Raw genomic sequence first — 24296 nt, 5'->3', positions numbered from 1 at the left:
ATACAAATATACCAATTTTAGGAAAAGTAACGAAGTTTGAGCATTGTGGGTTTTATATTAACAGAGTTACACATATTTCAAAACTCGAAGAGTAATAACTGCAGTTACAAGGTTATTGTTTTAATAAACCAGACACTGATGGTGCAGCGCTGTACTGTACCTCTTTATATAGGCTTTTTTTCCTTAACAACATTTTTTTGCGCTGATTAGGGGGTACTTGGCTGAATTTTTTTTTCAAAGGGGGTACATGATTGAAAAAAGTTTGAGAACCACTGCGATAGAGAACTGTAGTAGATACAACCCGTTTCGTGTCCGTGTGGACGGGGCCCAAAACAATTACACACAGAGAGGGAGAAAAATAGATCTTAAGACACTCTTTTAAACTGCAGAGGAAACAAAGACAGGATTCTTCAGGCCACTGCTCAGCCGTACCATGCAGGGCCAGGTGGGCACAGAGTCAGTAAGTGTGTGTGTGTGTGTGTGTGTGTGTGTGTGTGTGTGTGTGTGTGTGTGTGTGTGTGTGTGTGTGTGTGTGTGTGTGTGTGTGTGTGTGTGTGTGTGTGTGTGTGTGTGTGTTTTGGGGTCTGATTGGCACATTGGCATGCTGAACTGCAGGTGTATGGAGCCACTGCCATCGTTGTTGCCTAGCGTTACTAATAAAGAGAAACAAAAACAGTGTCTATGTGCACACACACACTCCCCCACACACACACCACACACACACACAATCCCCCTTAAGTCATTGTGAGCCTTTGCTCTAATTTATGTCAACTCTCATCCGAGTTTCTGGAAAGGGGAGCTGGACAGCACTCCAAGTCTGTCTGGGCAGATTTTGCTTTGACCACTGACTCATGCCCACACATGCCCTCAGTCTCCCTGTCTGTTCTTTTGCTTCTTCTCATCAAAGACCGTCTCTTTTTGACCCTCTTTTTCACTTAGCATCTCAGACCACGGTGCTGGGGTCCAATGCCTGTGTCGGTGCAGCAGGCCAGTATAATTAGGTGGTGATGTAACTGTTTAATGACAGTACACAGGCAGGGTCATCCATTTGACCCTGGGAACCTGTCACTCGCTTGCTGATGAAAGAGACAACAGACCTGGGAAAACTCATCCCCCTTATCAGACCAGGAACACACACGCAGACACACATTTGCACATGCAACAAAGATACAAACTGTATGTAAATAAAAACACCCCCTCACACTAATTTATCTGACTGAAATACTTCTTTATGATCACACTCAGAAAAGGACTTCTATAATTACTGTCAACCTAAAAATGTCATCAAGGGATGTTTTTTCTTTTGTTTTATCATTAAAAAACCTTCACACTACAACACTTGCTTTCCTCACTCTTTTCATGTCCACACACACTCACACGCCCACACGCCCACACGCCCACACAGTACAGAATGTGTACTCAGATATGTTAAGTAACTGATAGAAAGATAATCTCTCCTGAATTAAACATTTTTTTATTTTCTCTATGACTATGTATGCTATTATTTCTTTAAAAGTTTAACCATTAAAATGAAATTGTTTACTTGTTTGCTGCATTTAGTCCTTACTTGCTTTATTTTAGTTCTATTGTATTTTTTCCTTCTATTTTAAGGGTTGTTTAAACCATTTTTGTTGTATGTTTATATTTTAAAAACCAGTTTGAAATGTGGTATGTGAATTGAAAGGATCTGTCAAAACACAGACACACACATTCTTTTGTGTAATTTCCTGGCAAACAGCCTCTTCCCCCAGAGGAAGAGTCAAATCATAGTATGTATACCAGCCTGCATGCTCAGTCTCGTAGCTCACTAACATAACAACAGACCAAGGTTTTACAAACCAAATGCTGAACACATGACATCATGGACACACATTCGAAGTTGAACATCAAAGTGTGTGTCCCCTTTCTGAAAAGGTGCCCCTGTGGTTAGGTGAGGGGACCCTCCATGTCTGGACCACCGAAAACATCTAATTAGGCTCTGTCCTGAGAGGACGCTATTCTCAAGCTCTGCTGTGGACAATCGCAAGTAGAACTGCTCAGAAAACTTGACTTCAAATATGCTTTTTCTTCAAAGAGAACAAGAGGAACGAAATGAACGACAAAATAAATGTACGAAACAGTTCAAATATAGTTCAACAAGTGCTACAACCAGCTTAACTTATGTCTGTGGGGAAATAATGAGGATATGTTCACTGTTGGGAGCACTGGTGCATACAGGGAAGCATGAGATTAGGAGATGGTGTAATAAGGAGAACAGGAAGGGAGAACGATGGCAGGAGAGCAGAAAGAAAAGTCTGTGACTAATGTCTAAACAACTCAAGAGAATAACACGGTGGGAGTCAATGGGGGGAAGCAGAGTTGATTCTTATGCGCATTGCAAACCCCCGTAACACCCCACTGTTAACCCTCTAAGCTTTTAGTGTGTGTATGTGTGTGTGTGTGTGTGTGTGTGTGTGTGTGTGTGTGTGTGTGTGTGTGTGTGTGTGTGTGTGTGTGTGTGCGCATGTGTGTGTGTAGCAAAGATTTGATACGGCTTCCATTCAAAAGCTTTTCCTTAACCATGCAGTTTCATTTACCCCCTATAGAGGAACTAAGCATGCACTTTAAAGGTTGTATGAATATAAAGGGCAGGCATGATTGTGTGAGAGCAAGGTGAGAGGACTGGGTGTGTGTGTGTGTGTGTGTGTGTGTGTGTGTGTGTGTGTGTGTGTGTGTGTGTGTGTGTGTGTGTGTGTGTGTGTGAGTGTGTGTGTGCGTGTGTGTGTGTGTGTGTGTGTGTGTGGGGTGTGTGTGTGTGGGGGGGTGTGTCATTTACTGTGGGAACCAACCGTCAGGAACCTGATCGTTTCCTCAAACTCTCAACATTGAAAAATGCACTTGTAATAAAGTGTTTGTTTGCAAAGAAAAACAAATGGTTCCCCACCCTCGTGGTATCCATGAAGTGTCTTTTGTGTTTCACCAGGTTCTGAGATGTCTAACTTCTAAGATTGCTTTTGCTCCCTCAATACAAAAGAGGTGAGTGAAAATACATTTATAGAGCTCACAGTGAAAAATCACATAAAGTGGAATGTTAAAAAGGACATGTGAAGGACGATAAGCTGTTCACAGTGATAACATGCAGATGTTCAGAAGGTACAACCCTATCCATTTTACGCTAGTAAAAAAATAAGTAACAATGTATTTTCTTTTCTAAATCCATTCAATAGGTCAAATTTGAAAGCCAACATTGCTATCCCTATTGCTGCAATGCTTGGCAAAACATATGAACTACAGGCTTCTTATAGTTTTAATACTTTTGTTTTGCTGTGGCCTCTTTGTAGGATTTGTATAAAAGGCCTAAAAAAAAACTAGTAGGATTTAAGATGTCAAATATATTAGATTTAGTTGATCAACTCAGTTTTAATATGTTACATTTATTGCATTTTTCACATATCTTTTGTATATCCACATTTCTCTTGTTTATACTCCAGTTTGTAATTAAATCAGAAGCCTTCCTCCAAAGTCTTAAAAGCAAAGGTCTGTTGACTGAATGATGTCAGTCTAGATGTGTTATATCGATGCTTGTTGGTTTAGCATCATGTTCACCGCCAGTTGTTATTTTCAGGTCATTTCCTCCTTTTCATGTCCTCTATAGGTCAGGTGTGATCATATCATAATAAAACAAATTTAAGAGAATTCGGTTAAGTTCTCCAGGAAGAGGGTTTGGTCTCTTTCCTTAAAGGAAATGGGGTGAAATCGGTCATCGGGCCGAAGTCGTGACATTTTAACCTCTGTAAATTAGGAAGAATCCACTCACACATACACACTCCGTTTATTTCCTTTGCAAGCTAGTATTGTTGACATGGTAACACATCCCTCTGAACTACGTGGGGGTCTTCACATACACATACACTATGGCCACCATCCCCCCCCCCCCCCCCATCTCTGTCCTTGCAGACTGCTGACCATATCCCTGAGTTCTCTTATTCTTTTTCAACCCCGCCATAAAAGGAAGCCAAGGATTAGTGGGGATTATGCCATAGTGTCTCCATAGAGATTTACCATGCCTCTGTGGGACTGGGGTTGGGGGGTAGTGGGGGGGGGGCGCCAGGGCAACAGTAGCCGTGGCAGTGGTTTTGGCGTTGTTTAGTAAAATTGAAAGACACAGCCAGAGGGAGAGGATAGAAGCAGGAGGTATATTTTGTAGAAGTTCATAGAAAGGACAGCAAGGAGGCAGAAAAAAGATTAACTTTAATGACTCTAAACTTTTCTCTCCTTCCAAAGCAGAATGTGGGAAGGATTTGAGTGCGGTTCCCATGCTTGGATCCAGAACATGTGTTTGTTGCTCAACACCAGTATGTTTCACAATCATAAAAAGGGCCTTTAGTCAAACTAAACATATCCGTGCAGAATGACAGGAGGCAGGCCTTTAACAATTGACCGCAGTAAGCATGGACATTAACACCTACTGCGTGTGTGAGGACAGACAGAGCGAGACATCCAAAGGAAGAGTGACGTAGTATAAATAAGTAAAGCAAACATTTTCTTTGCCAACACTGGAAGTCGCCACAAATGATTTGACAATTACAAGAACGTGTATTTACTTAGTAAGCCTTTTTTGTTTGGACTGAAAGCAAACTACGAAGTGAATGAACAAGGTTAATAATGAAATTGTGTAGCCCAAACAACCGCAGCAAACATAAGAGAACACAAAGGTACATGAGGATATTGTTATCAGTGAAATAGAAGGTGTCAGGGGCTTTCTAGGACAACAAATCCCCCAGAAGCCCCATATGTTACTCCCTGTTAAATCTTTTAATGTGTGTGTGTATGCGTCTCTATGTGGATATGTGTGTCAGTGGATTTGTGCCACTTTCGCACATTAACAGATTAATGTCATAATTGTTTGTCCGCAGCGTCCGGCTGTTACAGCTGGAGACGATTACATCATCCCTTAAAGACAAAGCCAGGCAGATAAATAATATATTTAAAAACAACCTTAACCACTAGTGAACTAAATGTAATTATCTTAGGGTGTAAATATGGTTTTCACACTTCATTTGCAAAAACTCAAACTGAAAAGCCTCTCAAACCACATGTAGATTACAATTGAGAATGTCAAATTAATCTCCATATGGATCTCATACATGCTCACGTGATCATAGTGAGTGAGTGTGTGTGAGTGTGTGTGTGTGTGTGTGTGTGTGTGTGTGTGTATGTGTGTGTGTGTGTGTGTGTGTGTGTGTGTGTGTGTGTGTGTGTGTGTGTGTGTGTGTGTGTGTGTGTGTGTGTGTGTGTGTGTATGTGTGTGTTCTCCCTAGTGCTTTGCCCACACGTGCTGGAACAAAGAAAGGACGCACTCCTCCGCTCAACGGAGTTCCCTCCACAATGACAGAAAAAGTAATCGATTACACGCAGCACTGAGCAGACACAGGAGCAGCGCGCGGAGCCGGAGAGGCCCGGAGAGGAGCAGGTAGTGGATGACAGGAACAACACAAGCCCCATCGCCCTCTGAACCCCCGCCTCAGTCTGAGTCTCATCTACTTTTCATGTGAATCGCACCGTCACTGACAGACAATGTCATCCAGACAGAGAGAAAAACATGCTCAGACAGGGGGAGGTCTTGATGCAGGAATGTTTTTCAACAGTTTTTTAAAGTATTTTTAAAACTCCTCATCCAAGGGATCATACCAGTATTTTGTGTGACTTTCAGTCACTTAAAGGTCCCATGTCATGCTTTTCGGGTTATTACCCATCCCCTTGTGTGTTATGAAAGTTTGTATGCATGTAAACGGTCTGCAGAGTCACAAACCCTCAAAGTACCCCCTGTAGCGAGTAAAACTCTAACACAGAAAATACCTGTCTATTGAGGGTTTCTCATTTTCCATTGTTTGCTTCCTGGGTTCTGTGACGTGTGAACACCCAAATCAACAACAACTGACCGGATTGGCCCAAATGGACTAACAGGGAGTCCCCATTGACTTGCATAGAGCTCCCTGAATGCTGGTAATAAACGAGTTGGGATCGCGGAGAAATGCTCTCCGCAGACCCATTCTCACAGCGTTATAAACCTTTTTCTTACTCAATATCAAGCCACACTTATTGTTTTTACTTTGGCTGTGAGTGTTTGTGTGTGCTCAGGATGAGTTTTGCTTGTTCTCGCTGTAAACCTGTCCGCTCCTCGCAGCAGCTGCTCGCAGCAACGAGCCTCGCAACGTCACGACCAATCAGAGCACACTGGGCTCACAGGGAAGGGGAGGGGGAGGGGGGGGCAGGAGCTCCAACAAGCCGTTTAGGACAGAGAGTGAATACACATACTGTACAGAGATGCTGTATGAGAAAAAAAATTGATTTTGGAACATTGCACAGTATAAATCTATTCTAGTAGACCTCAACAATGGAATTATGATCAGTAGAAGTGGCCATGACATGGGACCTTTAACTGATCTTGCTGTTAATTATAACACTGCTGACCAATTCCAACGCATACTGTAGAATATCTGATGTTAATTTTATTTCTGTATGGTATACGAATCAACAAGCCAACGATTAAACTTGCAAAAATAGATTTTGAAACGCCTGCACTATTACTTCACCAGAATAACATAACTTTCATAAAAATGAATGCATACTTTACAATAAATTCATTAAGCAAATTTCACAGATTTTCATAAATATGCTTGGAAAAATTCAAAAATGTTAAATGCTCCAGCATGGTTTACTTACAGTAATGATTTTCAGTAAAAGGGCTCAACATGCACAATTACTGGAAGATTTCTTTTTTTTTTTAAATGTATCTTCACTCAGTGAGCAAAATCACTATAAAGCCAGGTAAAAGTGACATAGAAGAGAGGTACATTTCCCAAATAGCTTTGATACAAATACTAGGGATACTTACAGCAAAATATACACAATCTAAATACAACCAGATATTCCCATATTTTGAGATGAGCTGGGAAGACAATAACATAAAAGTCTCTGTTTACCAGTTTTAAGTCCCAAATCATTAAAACATTATTTTTTTCCCTTGTCCTAATACATTTCATACAAGCACATGCTGATCTCAGCCCATATTCTGACAGGATCTAGGTGCTTGGGGGAGAGTTGTTCCGTATTTTTTGGGGGGAGGGGGGGGCGGTCTGTAACTGGACCGCAGTATTAGTCACCAGTAAGATCTGGTTCTTAACAAGAGGGAAGCCCTGGGTGTGTCCACTGAGGTTCACATCAGAAGGACTTGCGTGTGTGTGTGTGTGTGTGTGTGTGTGTGTGTGTGTGTGTGTGTGTGTGTGTGTGTGTGTGTGTGTGTGTGTGTGTGTGTGTGTGTGTGTGTGTGTGTGTGTGTGTGTGTGTGTGTGTGTGTGTGTGTGTGTGTGTGTGTGTGTGTATGTGAGAAAGTGAGATTGAGTAAGTAAGTGAGAGAGCGGATCCATCACCTGTAGTGAAAACCACATCCAGATGTGGTAAAAGGAATTCATTAATCAGATCTGTCAGACTGTATTACTGTGTGTTTGTGTTTCTACTTTTTGGCCAGTAGATGGGGATAGAGTACAGCAGGTTTGACCTAAGAGAACTGACAGAGATTACACACACACACACACACACACACACACACACACACACACACACACACACACACACACACACACACACACACACACACACACACACACACACACACACACACACACACACACACACACACACACACACACACACACACACACACACACACACACACACACACACACACACACACACACACACACACACACACACACACACACACACACACACAGAGACACAGAGTTAAGCAATGACATGGTCCAGGATCATCAGTTAGGGTCATGTTAATGACCTCCAGTGTTTGAACAACACAAAACATGTTGGCATGAGGTTAAAGCAACCACTGAGAATATTAAAGCTTATTCCAGGCATCTCTTGTGTTCAAAACAGATTACTTCTCTATTAAAATGTTCCTCTTTCGGTTTCATTTCCCTGTACTGTGCTCAATTTACACTGAGAGCAACAAGCTCACTTCTGCTTTTCTAGAAAGCCGTCAACAATAAACCAAAACACTTTAACCACTAGACTCTGAAAAGCTTAATGGGGACGTAGTGTTAGTGTGTGTGTGTGTGTGTGTGTGTGTGTGTGTTTGTGTGTGTGTGTGTGTGTGTGTGTGTGTGTGTGTGTGTGTGTGTCTGTGTGTCTGTGTGTCTGTTTGTCCTGCTTCAAACAAATATTTTCATAATTCAGACATTTAGTGCAGTGAACCAGCTTGTCCCACAGCGTAACCATGGAGACGGAGGGTTTACTGATGGGAGGTTGCTGAGGATGGGAGCTCTTCATCCAGAAACAAAGAGAGTCCGCACCCAGTGGGGCAGAAAACAAGCCACACACTTATCCAATCGTCTGCACGTGTGTGTGTGTGTGTGTGTGTGTGTGTGTGTGTGTGTGTGTGTGTGTGTGTGTGTGTGTGTGTGTGTGTGTGTGTGTGTGTGTGTGTGTGTGTGTGTGTGTGTGTGTGTGTGTGTGTGTGCATGTTGAGCCCATTATCACTACTCCAAGGACAACAATGAAAATCAATACTGGCCATCAAGCCCCGTAGAGGCTCAGACTCTGTGTTTTGCGTAGGTTTGCCATAAAATAACACACACATAAATGTAGAGCCATTCATCTTCTATTCTGAGCACAATATTTTTGGCTCATGAGAATTTCAAGATGCTGCAAATGTATTACATACTCAGCAATACTACAAAGACTAATAAGTGTTGATCTCAAGAGAAACAAATCTAATGACAATGCAATTCATTGCTTTTTGATGTAAGCTTTCCTTTTAACAGTTGACTGCTCAAAAAAAAAGGAAAATATGACTTTATTCTTGGTGTCAATTGGCGGTTGTGATACTGTACAGGCGAGATGATACAGTTGTAATTACTGCTGGTCACTATTAGAGGTTATAATGAAAGTGAGAACCAACCCTTACATTTGCAACACAAATGTAAAATAATGTGGATTGTTGTTGTAAACTGAATAAACTATGAAAATCTGTAATGTTACTAAAGTGCCTTACAAATAAATGGATGGATATTAGAAAAAGACATACGTCCCTGCAGAAGCAGAATTCCAACTTTACATATCTAGTACATGAAGCAACATTATCATCATTCTTCTGGAGTCCCATAAGAATGGCCTAGCGTGTCTTTTTGGTTTCTATCTCCAACTCCTTAGAAAAACATATGGGCCTTTAGCATTCACCTGCTTTAAACTAACCTAAGCTAACATTAGATGCTGCACAGGTAGCATTATCAGAGCTTGTTGGCTGAAAATAACTGCCTGCTGCTGCTGAAATAAGAGTTCATGAGAGAAGCAAGACTGAACTAAATCATAGACCATAAATAGTGCAGTTCAGTCTTTGAAATTGGTTTATTACTGCCAACATTAATATTAAACAGTGCTGTCAATAATGCGTTTTCCAAATATAACTAAATAAAACGTATAAATGCAGGTTTACAGTAAGTCACAGTTTCAAGGTGTAAAGCTACAAACTACACTGGACCACACCTCTTTACTGTTCACACTCCCGTGGGAATGACCTCCTCATCGCCCCTCTTCAAACTGTTTCCCGGTGAGAATGACGTGTGTGAGGGAGGGAGTGGGGGCTCTGGTTCCAGATGTCAGAGGTACTTTTCAGACAAGAAGAGGCCCGGGCTAGAAAAGCACAGGAAACGGACAACTGACTTAAGGGGTCTTGACTCAGTGTGTGTGTGTGTGTGTGTGTGTGTGTGTGTGTGTGTGTGTGTGTGTGTGTGTGTGTGTGTGTGTGTGTGTGTGTGTGTGTGTGTGTGTGTGTGTGTGTGTGTGTGTGTGTGAGAGAGAGAGAGTATAGGGTCTGTGTGTCAGGCAGGTCACGGTACAGTCACGGTAAACCTACCTTTGCACGGGAATGTGAGTCATGCCTATACAGTTGAACTCGGTTGAGTCACAGTGAGACCTGTGATGAGTCAAATACTGCTCATATATATTTTTGTCCGGAATTGTATTATCTTAAGACCCTACTTCCTGTCGGTTTACAGGAACAAAGAGATGAGGATTACATACCCAAACAAAGAACATGTGTGTGTTTGATTGTGATGCATCATTTATTGGGGGAAATCCTATGTATTATCAATGCTCGCATGAGATATGGTAATGCAGTCTGACCTCTGTATGACAGGGGAAGTGCCTCCATGCATAATGAATGAGTTTGTGCAATAAGTAATGAGATTGAGAGTAATCCATCATGGAACTACTTTGGCTGCTGGAGAGAGGGAACAACAGCACAAGCCCACCCTCTAGTGGTAAATACATTTAATCCAGCAGCAGGCACAAGACTCAAAATCACCAAATAAACTTACCATAAAAAGACCATAATAAATTAATGTGAACATTAAAAGTTGATTTAAAGATAAGTCAATCCACAGAAAATGTATTTCACTCCAGATAATAGTTTGTTATTCATCCCACTAAAATGGAAAACCTTCCCTTGTTCTCAGATTTAGTATGTGCGGCTTTTCTGTGTGTTTCTTGTTTAAATCATTGTTATTTAAATATATTTGAGTGTTGTTGGATTCAATAACTTGAAGATGTCACTTTTGACATTTGACTTTACGGGGCATATTTCACTATTTTCAGACATTTTATAGAATAAACAATTACTTTAATTGGATAAATACTCAACAGTTTAGGCAATGATGAAAATAAACATTAGTTTCAGGCAGGGGAAAGACTGCTCTCTGACACACAATCTTAACAAAATTACAATCCTCTCAAGGGAAAGCTTTGTGGAAGGAATATTTTATTAGATTACATCAGATTATTCCACTCTCTTTGTGAAACCCTCGTCTAGATAGTCTTTAAAGATGATATAGACATCATGATATGACATACACTTTAATATCTTGATTAATTCAGTCACAGTTTGATCTTAAGAAGATACAAATAATGCATTTTATTTTTCTTGTCTTGTCTGCAAGCCCATGTTGCCTGCCTGTCTGTCACATCTCTCTTTCTCAATATTTTCCCTTTGGCCTTCCAAAAAATGTTGCCTTTTGTTTTGCCTCCACACACAAAGCACAGTTTAAACTTGTGTAACCAGCAACTACAGGCCATGACCAAATACGCAACAGTGCTACAGGGACCTGAACTGTGTTGCAATTGATTTCCCGGTGACTGGGGTGCATTTTTGTGGTTTCCATGGAGATGTCAAGCTGTGGCCAGCAGAGGACTTTTTGTTGTTGTTGGTTGGACTAGCTCCCCAACGTTACACACACACATTCACACACTGCCAGAACCATTGTTTACAATGAGATAATGTGTTTTTCTTCGCTGGGCTTAGAGTTGGTTGGTGAAACATGATGCTGTTTGTGCAACTGAGTTATAATTGTTGTGTCAAGCTTCTCATGCAAGTTTTCCAAAACTAGCCAAGGAAGTCCAGGGAACGCAACTCAAGTCATTCTTCATAAGACTCTCTAAACTTATTTTCCTCTATTTGTGGATGAATGTTAAACTTGATTAATCAATGTAACTCTTTATTCAGTCACGAGGTAACTCACTGACACAGAGTCCGTGACCGCAATAAGAATGTGAACTTTAAGCAGCTACCAGCTTGCTCTCTCTTTAAGGACATGACTGGTTGTCATAAAAAAACAACGTTCACAGAGTTTCAAAATACACAATCAATAAAACCAGGAAAGACACATTAACATGATTGGGATTTTCCTCTCAAGTTTGTTCATTTCAGAAGGTTAAAGACCCCGTTCATGTGAAATGCCACGTGGAGACAGCCAGCTGTTCTGTGTGAAATGCACAGACACGTATGTATAGACATCCCATCAAAGATATTCCATTTGGAGTAAAGTTTTAAAGACATACACCGCTTAGGTAACAACCCCTACACACCACAGCAAACATGCCAGTAAACATTTTGGAGGAACTAAGCTGGGTAGTTCACATGTTGTTTCCGATATTAAATCTTATAATCAGTCGAGTAAAATATGGTTAGTTTAAAAGAAATAAACTCATTATGACCCTGACAGCTCTGACTGATCCCACATTAGCTAGAGGCAGAAAGAGTAACTAGTTTCCAAGACTTTGCATTCTCGCCCTGCCAGGGGGCATTGGTGAGCCATCGATGCGAGGGGTCCTCCACATGGAGGCCTGCTTGCTGGCAAATCCGGCGGGCTCGAAGCTGAATTTGACAGCATGATCTCTCCAAGGGGGCTCCATGATTGTGACATCATTCCCTTACTCTGCCAGAGGACTTTTTTTCTAACTAAGGCAGAGCCAGCTGCACCAGGGGGGCTACAGCTGCCAATGTCAAGGCAGACACTATTAAAAGGGGCTTGTGTTGCATTAAAGAGAGGCCGATCAAGGCTTTGTTGTGCTGGTAAACCACTAACTACAGGCCTGCCTGCAGCTGTGGCGTTGTAACAGTTGGCAGGTGGCGGGATACACCTCACAAGCAATGCTACGACCGTAATGAGACACAAGTGTTCTGGGTCCTGCAGGCTGAGGAGTCCGGAGGTCATAACATATCCTTAGTGCTGCTTAGGTTAATGAAGCATGAGTGAAATCATTCTAACAAAAAAGACAAAAAACTCACCCATTCGCCAGATCATCATCGTCATCATCGTCATCATCGTCATCATCATCGTCTTCCACGTTTGGGCTCTTCCTGCCGATGTCCCTGTTGCTGAGGTAATCCCCCTTCAGGAGGGATGCATCCGAGTCGTCCAGAGCCTCGATGAGTTGGATCCGAGCGTTGTGGCTGATCCGGAGGGGAACGTCTGAATGGGTGTTCACCGTGGACGGAGCTTCACCAGCCTGCAGACGGGGGCTGGCTTGACCCTGGCGCCATGACAACGGAGAGGAGCGATTTGATAGACTGGAAATCGAGAACGCAGCAGCCTCGTCGCTGTCGTAGCACATGGTCCCCTCCACACGGCTATGGAAGGAAAAAGGATATGTTTTAGGGTTTCTTGAGATATTCACAGCAATGTGCTGTCCTTAAGGGCTGAAAAGGTCATGGACAGCTTTAACAGACAGGAAGTGAATGTCTATCTTCCATTTCCTCTCAGAAGAGCTTAGGATGTGCTTCCTCCATCCAATCATCTCCTCACCTTGCATCCTGTTCTCTCAAAGGGACCTCAGTATATAGAGCCATATACTTTACAAAGGCTCAGGAAGTATATGGTTTCAAGGGGTCTGTCTATGTGTGTGCCTTTGTATATTTGTAAATGCACAAGTATTATGTGTTTCCTGTTTTCCTGTCAGCAAACATGCCTTTATGTTCCTCTGTGCCCTGCAAAGCATTGTCATGTTATGCCAGCGTACATTTGTGTGAGTCTACAAACAACATTGCAATATCATGCATTCTCTCTGCTTAAGCTGCACTTCACATCACTGCTTAGCACTTAGTGGGTAAGAATGATGAGCATTAACAAAGTGACTGGCATTCAAACTGTCTTACTGTGTTTGCCCGCAACATTCAAATGAATCTTGTCAGCAGGATATGAAATCTTCTCTACGAAAACCATAGATGGAGACACTTTTCACAGGAAATGCTTAAACACTAACATAAAACAGACAGGCAGGACGTGGAGAGAGGATGCTACCCGTCATGTTAGAATGGATTCTCTCAGACTTTCTGCATGTTATGAATACAGTATCAGGGAAAGTATGTGTAGACAAAACAATTTCCTTGCTCGACAATCCATGTGTTTAATTCATGCAAATCTCACACTGTAAACACTTGTTTTTCACAGGAAATTAGCCATCTTGTTTGCAAGGGAAACCTCCGCCAACAAGCTGTAGGCCTCAAGGCAGAATAGGTCTTAAGGGACGGCAGCGAGCGATTCAAGGTTATTCCAGTACGATAAAAGTATGATTGGCAAAGGACGTGTATTCCAGCAGGGAACCATCTGCTGATTGGCTTTTCTGGTAGGGAGCTCCCACTAAGGGACAGGGAGAGGATACAAGCAGGAGGCAGAGAGGAAGCTCTCAAGGACAAAACCTAAAGTCGTGTTGAAAGCAATCAGAATCAGTCAATGAAAGACAGGAAGCAGAAGCAGGCAGAGGACACACGCATGCTCAACTTACACTTAATCACAGCATTATTGCATGTCTCTTTGTGTGTCTGATCATGAGTCGTGAGTGTGCATTGACAGGGTCAGCTTTGAAGTCAGCTTTGAGCTAATCCTGCTTCAGTTCCGTATTAACAAACGCACAGGGAAAGCAGAACAGGCGGAAAATGACAGGCTATTGGCTACTGGTATATCAGGAATACTGATATTGATCTGAGAGCCCACAGGCAGTTAACCACTACACCCCAACACAGTTAGCAATGTCAATATGCATCGGCACGTCTCAACTGCTCTTCTCTTTTACATAACATGATTGTTTTGCTTATCTTGTCTAGCACAATACTATGCAGTCCTGTGTGAGTGTGTGTGTGTGTGTGTGTGTGTGTGTGTGTGTGTGTGTGTGTGTGTGTGTGTGTGTGTGTGTGTGTGTGTGTGTGTGTGTGTGTGTGTGTGTGTGTGTGTGTGTGCGTGCAGGTGTGGCTGACCTGTGGCTGAGCTGCACCCCCCTCAGGCTGGTCATGGTTTCCTCCAGGTTCTGTCGAAGGTCCAGAACATTCTGCACTGTCCTCTTCCTCTGGGACTCTGGGTCTGCAGGGGTGCATACACACATACACGTCACATCATTGGTGGATGACAACAACAAAAAACACTTTACCTGCAAACCACAGTATATACAGAGCACACAAATGCAAACAGAGAAAACAGTTATAATAATATAAATATGACTAAATATTAGTTGATAAATGATGATGAGACCAATACAAATAACCTTTCAGTCCCCACACCAAAATATAGGAATATACCTACAGTATAGCTATTCATCTATTCAAAGCTGAAACTCAATTCTACAAGAAACAGGAAACAAGTAAACAGGATGACACTAGTAAACCACACAAGGTAAAGATGTGATGGAGGTAATAGTGGCAGAGTGTGCCCACAGTTGTTTTTCCCAGACGGCAGTGGAGCAAACTAAATTAAATATGATGGCAGTCAGACAGACAGAACAACAGAGGAGACCTTTAGCACCAGACAGCTCTTACACTTCAATAGTAACCAGCCAGTCACATCACCTGCCATCTGCCTGTCTTTCCCTCCTCTACCACCACCCTCAGCCAAAATGCACTTGTGCCCGCTCACTGCACTGTGCCCCCTTTGACCCTCGCTCTCAGAATAAACCAAAATCCTTTCCCAGTTAAACCCACCCGGCCAGGCAACGCATTGGAATTTGTCTCACCACTTCCTAATATTCTGTAATCTGCTCAGATTGGGCTTTGTACAGTCATGCTGTGCCAATCAAGCCAGACTGCTGCTTCGTGTGTGTGTGTGTGTGTGTGTGTGTGTGTGTGTGTGTGTGTGTGTGTGTGTGTGTGTGTGTGTGTGTGTGTGTGTGTGTGTGTGTGTGTGTATCCAACTCCCAGTGGGTTGTGAAAATGGATGCAATATAAGAACCAAAGTGCTTTTACCACTTAGTTATACAGACCTCCTGTATTCAAGCTCAAGAAACCAAACATGTTTCAGTTTACAGTTTTCATTTCATAACATGTCAATTTGAAAGCTTGGTATGGGGTCTTGCTCCTACTTTTTGTGGTACTATTATAGAATGATCATATTGAATCAGGGGATAGATCTGACACTGGGATCCAGGTGAAATACTCATACATACAACAAATTACATATATTCTCACATAAACTAATGAGGAAACCTAAACTGCATCACATGACCTTGACCCCTTCCCTCCTACTCTGTGTATTTATGTGTGTTTGGGGGGTGGTGGTGATAAAAGATTTATAGTGGTAAGATATAGACAGTCTGTTCACCCCTGAGGTTCGGTTCAATAGACTATTAGATCATGCCAGCTGCCTTCCAAAATAAGCACAGCAGAGAGATTTACGATAACTGAGAGATGGGGTATTTTAAATACATGCATATCTTTTGAAATAGTGTTCTTTAAAAGGACATCCCTTCCAAACTATATCCTGTATCTAATAACTGTTGAACCCTACTGACATTGGAGACCCGCTGACTTTCTCTGAGGTTTATATTTTTGATTTAGAAAGATCTATACAAATTGATTAATGCCTTCGCTTCCCCCTCAGGATGAACTGTAAGAAATGTGGAGTTCCCTTTCATTTTCTCTGCAGTGCAATCATTAGATAACAATTTGAATTTGTGACCAAACAATGGCAAAACTATAGACATTCCCATCAGCCTCTGGTGAACTGTGTGCATCTGCAAACTATAGCGTGTTTACATTCCAAACTAAGATGTTTCACAAGGTAACCATTATAGCTCGAAACCATGTGTGTTATTTCCATTGTGAAGCATGCTAGCACCAGAGTTAGCTTTTAGCATAGCTGTGCCTAAATACACCCTTAAAACTCTTTGTCTTGTTAAATATTTAAAATAGATCCCCTTTTCATTTACTGAGCCCGCGCGAAAACATATTCAATATATGACCTTAAAAACACTCAAACCCCGCCTCCCACACACACAACCCATCCACAGCCTCCCTCCCATGAATCAGTCCAGCTGGCTAGTGAGGAGGTGAAGGAGGAGAGACCTTTCTAATGAGAGAGGAGGGAAAACCATGAGCTGCCAGAGGTGTCAATCTCCACAACAGCTGCAGACTCAACACTGTGCTCACATACACACACATGTATATGCACACCAACACACCAACACACTGAGAAACACTTACAACAGGCCCAATTTATAAAGCTGGATTGATTTCTCCTAAAGGGAATGGCCATATAGACAATTGATTAGGCAGCCCTGGGGACAGGCAGCTCAGAGGAGCGATGATGAAGTCATTGTGAGCCTACCTTCTGCCGCGCACTCACACAAACAGGGCACATTTTTCACACCCAAAAAATAAAATTTCTTTCTAAAATAGAACTTCCTTTGTTCTGCTGGTGGTGCTCTCATGGTAGTGATACAGGGTATGGAAATTCAAGATATAAAGAGCCGCATTTTAGCTTTTAAATGTACAACTTTCTGTTCATTCAAAGGTTTAGTAGGACAAAGAACCTCTTAAAAATGCAAGCACAGACAAAGCATGACACACACACACACACACACACACACACACACACAATTTAATTGGGCATTTTTAATTACCCTAAACGTGAGCTTTGTTTAACATCAGCGTCAAATTGATTAGATACGGTCTGCATGATTACGCATGGGCCTCTGTGAGTGTCTGTAAAAGACTTCCTGTCCCGCCTCTGCTTTGGTTGTGGTGGTCCCAGCTGGCATTGGGAGGGGGGGGGGGGGGGGGGGGGAATTAGTGATGCAAATATCCCTGTCAGACCTGGCAGCTCTCGAGGGGTGCAGATGAATTACACTGATCTGGTTTAAAGTGTGTGTGTATGTCTCTGTGTCTATGTGTAGGGATGGGTGAATTCCATCTGCCTCTTCTCGGTTCACTTGTGAACACACTCTCTGGACCTGAAGAGGCTGTGAAACTAGCTGAGGAGCCGTTCATAATGACCCACTCAGAGCACTGGGACGAGAGTCAGCAAGTTAGAGTGAGAGTGTTATTGTGAGTGCATGAGCAGGACATACTCTACATCCTAATGAAAGTCTCATTTCAAAACAAAGACATAGAGACTTCAAAGAAGAAAAATAGATAGAAAGTCCAATTTCAATCTAAAAACTCTTTTAATATTCTCAGATTTGTCTCATGTAAATCGCATGAGATAACAATCAACCATGCAATACGCAATACTCTCAGTTTGACTCACTCAATTGGATTCTGATTCTGATTCTGATTTTAGCAGGGTTATGTTACATTGGCAGAAAACGACAGTGCCCACGTTTATCCGACATTTCACCCAGTGTAACAGTGTGACTCATCGCTGTGTTTTTAATAGTCTTTGGACAACAATGGAAATCTGTGGCTCAGAGAAATAAGCTATATCAGGCATTAGCTACACAGGCAATACTTGGGGGGATAAGTTGTGGTTTTAGGACTTGTTGAAAATAAGAAACACGTGAAATATTGCCAGTCTTCTCTCTCAAAAGTAGAGGAAGTTCATGATGTTGATGTCTGATGGCGGCTTGGCTAGCAGGCAGAGTAAACTAAAAAATAAGGGAGTGCAACTGCCTTCCACTTGGTTTCCTGTCTTAGGTCACTTGACTCGCCTCTCCATTAGAAAGAAGAAGAAAAAACCTCCCCAAAGACACACTAATGGCTCTGTCCTTGCAGGAGTAGTCTGCCATTGTGTGTGTGTGTGTGTGTGTGTGTGTGTGTGTGTGTGTGTGTGTGTGTGTGTGTGTGTGTGTGTGTGTCTGTGTGTGTGGGAACCTGAAATCCTTCTTTGACATGTTTCTTTGTGGTGACTGTACGCATTTTAGAGTTCATTCATCTGCCCTTGTCTTCACCGGCAAGAGGTGCAGTTTTGTAGAATTAATATACGTTTGAGTAATGGCCCCTATTTCTATTATTTCCTTCCTTTCCTCCGGAGTTCATTTGTCCCTGTCGGGTCCACATGCGTGCACATATGTTAGCGTCACCGTAACACTCCTCGGGCTACAGTACCCTCATCACATGATAGATGTGTGTGGTTCAGCATTTCTGATCTGCACCATACACAGACTGTACCTCCATGGGGCTGCACAATTATGGCCAGAAATTATAATCATGATAATTTATTTAACAATACTGAAATCGTGATTATTTATTGATTTGAATAAATTCAGCAGTGCTTTCACCTCCGTGTTGCGCCACATTTTCAGCTCATGTACAATCTTTGCATCAAATAAGACTCAAACTAAGGTTGTTTCTTTTACGTAAATGCACTCGTTTACGTGTTTCCTGTCTGCCATGTGTTATACTTTCTTCCCTTCTATTTGAGACTGCAGCTACAACATTCAGTAAGGTTTTCTATGAGGATATAATTCATTTTTACCACCAATATCACTGTCGATCATGTTTATTTGATTCTGGGAAGCTTAAAATCTTTCAAATAGATACATTAAATTACAATGTCAGTCCTAAAAATCAAACAAATGCTAGCAAAATCCTTTGTGGATTTTTTTTTGAAGTTTTGTGCCAGATATACACGTGTCACAAGGTAAAAATGACCTACAGAAGTGGTGATTATTTTGCATTTTTTACATGATTATTAAGTCTTAATTCCACTCAGAGTAGCATCGAGCCCTCTTCTGACCTCAAGATAGTTTGCAAAACAGGAAGCATTACAAAACACAGCCATTCCTGCACATCTGGACAAGGCAGGACAAACACACGTGAACCCAAATGTGCATCCAGCCACAAACACAGGTGCACTTAAGTCTATCCGCTCCATCGGATGTCGCAACAGGAAATTAGATCCTTGAAGATTGGATCTGATATGTGACATGCATGGTTAACGAGCATATCGGAGCAAAAATACTGCACACATAATTTGAACAGTTGTTGTGGTTCAAAGTCCAAGAATGCTCACATGATTAGTGTGTCAATTGAGAAGTTTGAGACAGAGAAGATATTGACAGAGAGTGTGTTTGGAGCAGCTGAGTGTGTTCAAATCCATTTAAAACTGGCACCACTTATGTAACAGTAGATTCCATAACAGAGACAGAGGGATAAACAACACACTATCTGCCTTAGAAACACAGATATGTATACAGATGAACATATGACTAATAGATCAAGAATCCTCTGTGCATAATTTAGCAGGAAGTTCAAAAGTCTTCACTCTCGCCAAACCTTCTAAACCCTGCTCTGAATGATGACCCAAACACAAACATACATAACTAAACACACACCACTATATCTCCTTAACCACAGCCCTATCTGCTTAGAAGTCAGAGCGTTATCCGCTTAGAGGGGAAGATGAGGAAGCTTTAAGCGACTTAGTTGAGAGAAGTTTACTATCTCAGAAAGGAGGTCGAGACCTCACCAAGGTTACACTGAAAGAACACATCACCTCTAGCACTGCTGATTAGGCTTCAAAACACAAAGAGTGATGAGTGTGTGTGTGTGTGTGTGTGTGTGTGTGTGTGTGTGTGTGTGTGTGTGTGTGTGTGTGTGTGTGTGTGTGTGTGTGTGTGTGTGTGTGTGTGTGTGTGTGTGTGTGTGTGTGTGTGTGTGTGTGCGTGCGTGTGTGTGTGTGTGTGTGTGTGTGTGTGTATTCCTCTCTGACGAGCTGCATTGGAGGAGATTAAAAGTGTGTGAGGTGCTTTGAGAGTTAAAAGATAAAGAGAGGTACAATCTAAAACACACGAATCACATATGGTGTGCAAACAGGGCTGTCAAAAAATCCCCTGAAGAAAAAAACAGTTTGCTGCATGAGCGTGTGTGCTGTTTGTGTGGCAGTATGAAACTTCAAATACCCACAGCTTTCAGGAGTGTCTGTTGTGCTTCCTGTGTATGCTTGAAATCTCTATACTAAAATCTAAATGCAGACTGAGCTGCACACACACTCGTGCTGCATAAACCCAGCATTGAGCCAAGGCAGACCATAATGTGTGGCAATGTTTGGGTGTATTTTTGTTCAAGAGAGTTTCCTGTGGAACTGTATTTTACGATGTGCTTAAACCCAGCTGCAGCTCCGCGCTCACATGTCAGACAGACAGCCTGCACTTTTAATAAGGTGAGGCGCGACACGGTAGAGCTGATGACAGCAAGTAAATCCACTGCAATTTGACACAATGATTTATCTTCTTGGTTATCCGATTAGTGTTTTACTCAATAAAATGTCAGAACGAGGTGCAAAAGCTGAGTGACAGGTTCAAATATCTTGTTCTGTCTTACCTGGAAACCAACCTGTATTTAGTTTAATACCATAAAAGGTTAGAAAAAAGTCAAAATATACACACTAAGAAACTGGAACCATATACATTTGATGTTGATGGCGGATGGATTAATTTAGCTAAGGGTCGCTGACATGTATAACATCTTCCATCAACGTATATGTCATTTCATATTGTAAGATAGATATGTGTGAGATATATTGCCAGCTTACATCTGACACTGTTTCCATACAGCAGCTACAATATTCAGATATCATGAACAAAGGGCACCTTTATCTGAGACCTTTCATTAGCAGAAATCACAAATAGAACAGAAAGATGAATACTAAACATTCCTCACATCAACACAGCCTACAGAACTCTCCTTCTTTCTTCATCTTCATTTTCTATCAAAAGACACAAGGGTATTACTGTATGCAAATCATATCTATCTAAATAATTCCCCACACATAAACCAGGTTTCTGTTATTGCCTGGTAGATTTAGTTGACCACCAACGTCTATCTTTTCTATTCTTCACCCTATTGTAGTAACTTATCAGCAGAGAACATCACCAGGACAGAGCTGCCAGCCTTAGAGGACCTTTACTCCCAGCGGCTCAGGAAGAAAGCCCTCAGGATTATAAAAGACCCCCATCACCCCAGCCACAAACTGTACAGTCTGCTGCCGTCTGGAGCGTCCGGACAAAAACAACCAGATTCAGAGACAGCTTCATGTCTCTGGATAAGACTGTTAAACAACTGATCTGCTGAAACTATTTCATAACATTCATCTGCTACTGAGTAATTATTATCTATTATCTAATATATCATTCCAATAACTTGTATATAAACTCGTATTGTACTATTCCACTTTTTTTTCTCAAAAAACTATTTTTCTTTTGTAATACTTTTAATATAGTATATTTTAATATTGTTTTAATATTGTCTGCTTATCTGTATTATTTTGTTGCATTGTTGGAGAAGCCTGTGAACTAAGATTTTCAACGACATAATTACTCTGTAGCTACAGTATGTTAGTTTGACAATAAAGAACCTTGAATGCACGCTAATGAACACTTAAGACATTCAAATGTGTAAAGCGTAACAGTAAATGTATATAATCAAACAATACATTAAGTTACTTGTTTTTTTAGTAATAAGCACCGTGTGTATTTGTTTGGTGTGTAATGTAGAGGCTGATGAGACAGAAAGATTCAGTGTCCTAATATGATTTAGGAAGAGGATGTCAGGAAGCAGACAGCACTAATGCAATGGATCCTGCATTAAGTCCTTAGAGACTGACCACAACGCATTGTGAACACACACACTCACACACATACACATACAATGCACAATGGATAATTTGACATGCGTATGCCAGAACTTCCTGTCAACGAATACTCCTGGTGACAAACTCCTTGTCACACTAAAAAGATGTGCTCTGTCCTTCTCGTGAAACACTTGTACCAGAAATATCCTCTCTGCTCTCTCCCTGGTGTCAGAACGCTGTTACCCGTCGTCAACTCACATCAGAGTTGAAAGAGAGAGAGAGAGAGAATCTGAGGGATGCTTTATTCCTCACTTTCTTTGGGCGTTTGCGTTTATTCGGCTTGTCACCACCTTCTCGACGGGAGGATGGCTGCCCTGAATCCCCTCAGTCAGCGAAGCCCAGGGTGGAACCAGCAACCCTGTTCACACCCGCATCGCATTAGAGACTCAGCACTGCTATCACAATGGAGGACTGAGCATGAAAACACCCTGTCACTGCCAAAAGGATGAATAGAGCGGAGTATAGACAGGAGGGGATATCTGTGACTGAATGTGGCACACAGCGAATGTGCGTGTTTGAGCTTTGGACATTTAAAGCTGCAGCTGCTTTGTTGTTATTTCCTGCAGCGCTGTTAAGTTGAACAGGAGTGTGTTGGTGTGTTTGCCTTTGTTTGACTGCGTATGTGTCAGCCCGGGTTCGACTGTGTGTGTATATCTTTTTTAGGCTTTGTCGATTCCTCTGAAGGGTTTATTGTACCGGAGACAGCTGACGAGGATGCATTGTCTCCCACGAGCAGCCCACACACACTCTACAAAGTCACACTTAAATAACACTCACATTCATAGTCAAGGCTACTTCTATGAGCATTCATGTGTCACTGAGTGTTATTTACTTCTCCTCTGCTGGGCCTTCACGGTCACATGTCGGTGACACAGCTCAACCAACATCAAAACCACACAACATCTTCAATCTTCTACCCTAAATCCTGTTCTCTATCTGATCCTTCATAAAGTAAAACTCCCCCAAATGCCTAAATCTCCATCCAGACAGATGTCATTTGGGCTTTAATCTTTCATTCATTTTAGTCTTGCTGGCTGGCCTTTTTCCGGGTGATAGATCTGTGATTAGTGTAATGGAGGCTGAATCTTTTCATTATCTTTATGCAAGGCCTAATCCGGGTGCTTGCCGGTGTCTTTAGACTGGATCCTCTCTAAACTGAGCCGGCCCCATGCTGGGAAAGGGCCATCGCTTTAGGGAGCTTACCCTCTCGCACACACCTCATTATAAGTGCTGGATGGGACCGGGAGGTGTCATTAGTGGCACACATCTGAGGTACAGCGCTTTAAGGAACCCTGGCTGTATATACTTTACAAGGTGCTATTCACGTTGGCGCATTTTATTGGCGGAATTTATAGAGTTTATCATTCCCCGCGCTTATGTCTAACCTTGATGTTAGTAATACAGTTAACAAGATATCTTATAAAACACGCTGGAATTGGGAGCATTACAGCTGCAGGTCTATACTCACAATGACTTCTCTAAATCCAGTTAATGAAAAGCTTATTATCTCTCAGTGGTGAAACATGTACAGTATGTCCAATTAAAGAAAAACAGATTATACTGAAACTAATCTTAAATCACCTCTCAAGATAAACATATAGCCTTAACCTTGATTTGACCTGGATTATGTGTGTGTGTGTGTGTGTGTGTGTGTGTGTGTGTGTGTGTGTGTGTGTGTGTGTGTGTGTGTGTGTGTGTGTGTGTGTGTGTCAGAGATAGAGATCCTTTTCAAGTACATAGCTGATGACGTCAGACTGTAGTAGCATTTTCTATTTTCTTTGCCCACTACTCTAGGCCAGTGCCACACTGCATGCTGCTAGCTGTCACACACCATAACATGTGCAACACACAGGCCTAGATTTCTCTCCCTGTAGCCAACCGCTGACATGTAGCTTCAATAACAAAAGGCTATGACCGAGTTAAGGTCAGTTTTTGGAGATATAATATCATACTGTACAATAACACATCACTTTCATGTATGTAGGAAGCAGATGGGGAGGAGGTGGAAGTGTGTATGGGAAGGGGAGGAGAGGATCACTGGGAAGGATCCATCAAACATCCATAATCTATCTTCCTATGACAGGGCACACCGAGCAGAAACCAATTAGCTGCGCGTCCCTTCGGAAATGG

At 42.0% G+C, this 24296-nt stretch overlaps 1 protein-coding gene across 7 annotated transcripts in view; it reads right to left on the bottom strand.

The window, feature by feature from the left end:
* The window catches only part of nav1a (neuron navigator 1a), a 93711-nt gene that overhangs the window by 38364 nt on the left and 31051 nt on the right, over positions 1–24296 (bottom strand). For all 7 annotated transcript variants that reach the window (XM_079674070.1, XM_079674072.1, XM_079674073.1 and 4 more), the window contains 2 exons: positions 14585–14687; positions 12620–12961 (listed from right to left, as the gene is read on the bottom strand). In XM_079674070.1, coding sequence (XP_079530196.1) covers positions 12620–12961; positions 14585–14687 — 445 coding nt within the window. The remainder of the gene's footprint in view (positions 1–12619; positions 12962–14584; positions 14688–24296) is intronic.

Source organism: Notothenia rossii (genome assembly GCF_949606895.1).
Source record: "Notothenia rossii genome assembly, chromosome: 4".
In the NCBI taxonomy this organism is placed as follows: domain Eukaryota; kingdom Metazoa; phylum Chordata; class Actinopteri; order Perciformes; family Nototheniidae; genus Notothenia; species Notothenia rossii.
Note: the sequence above shows the minus strand (reverse complement) of the source record. Positions and strands in the feature narration are given on the sequence as shown.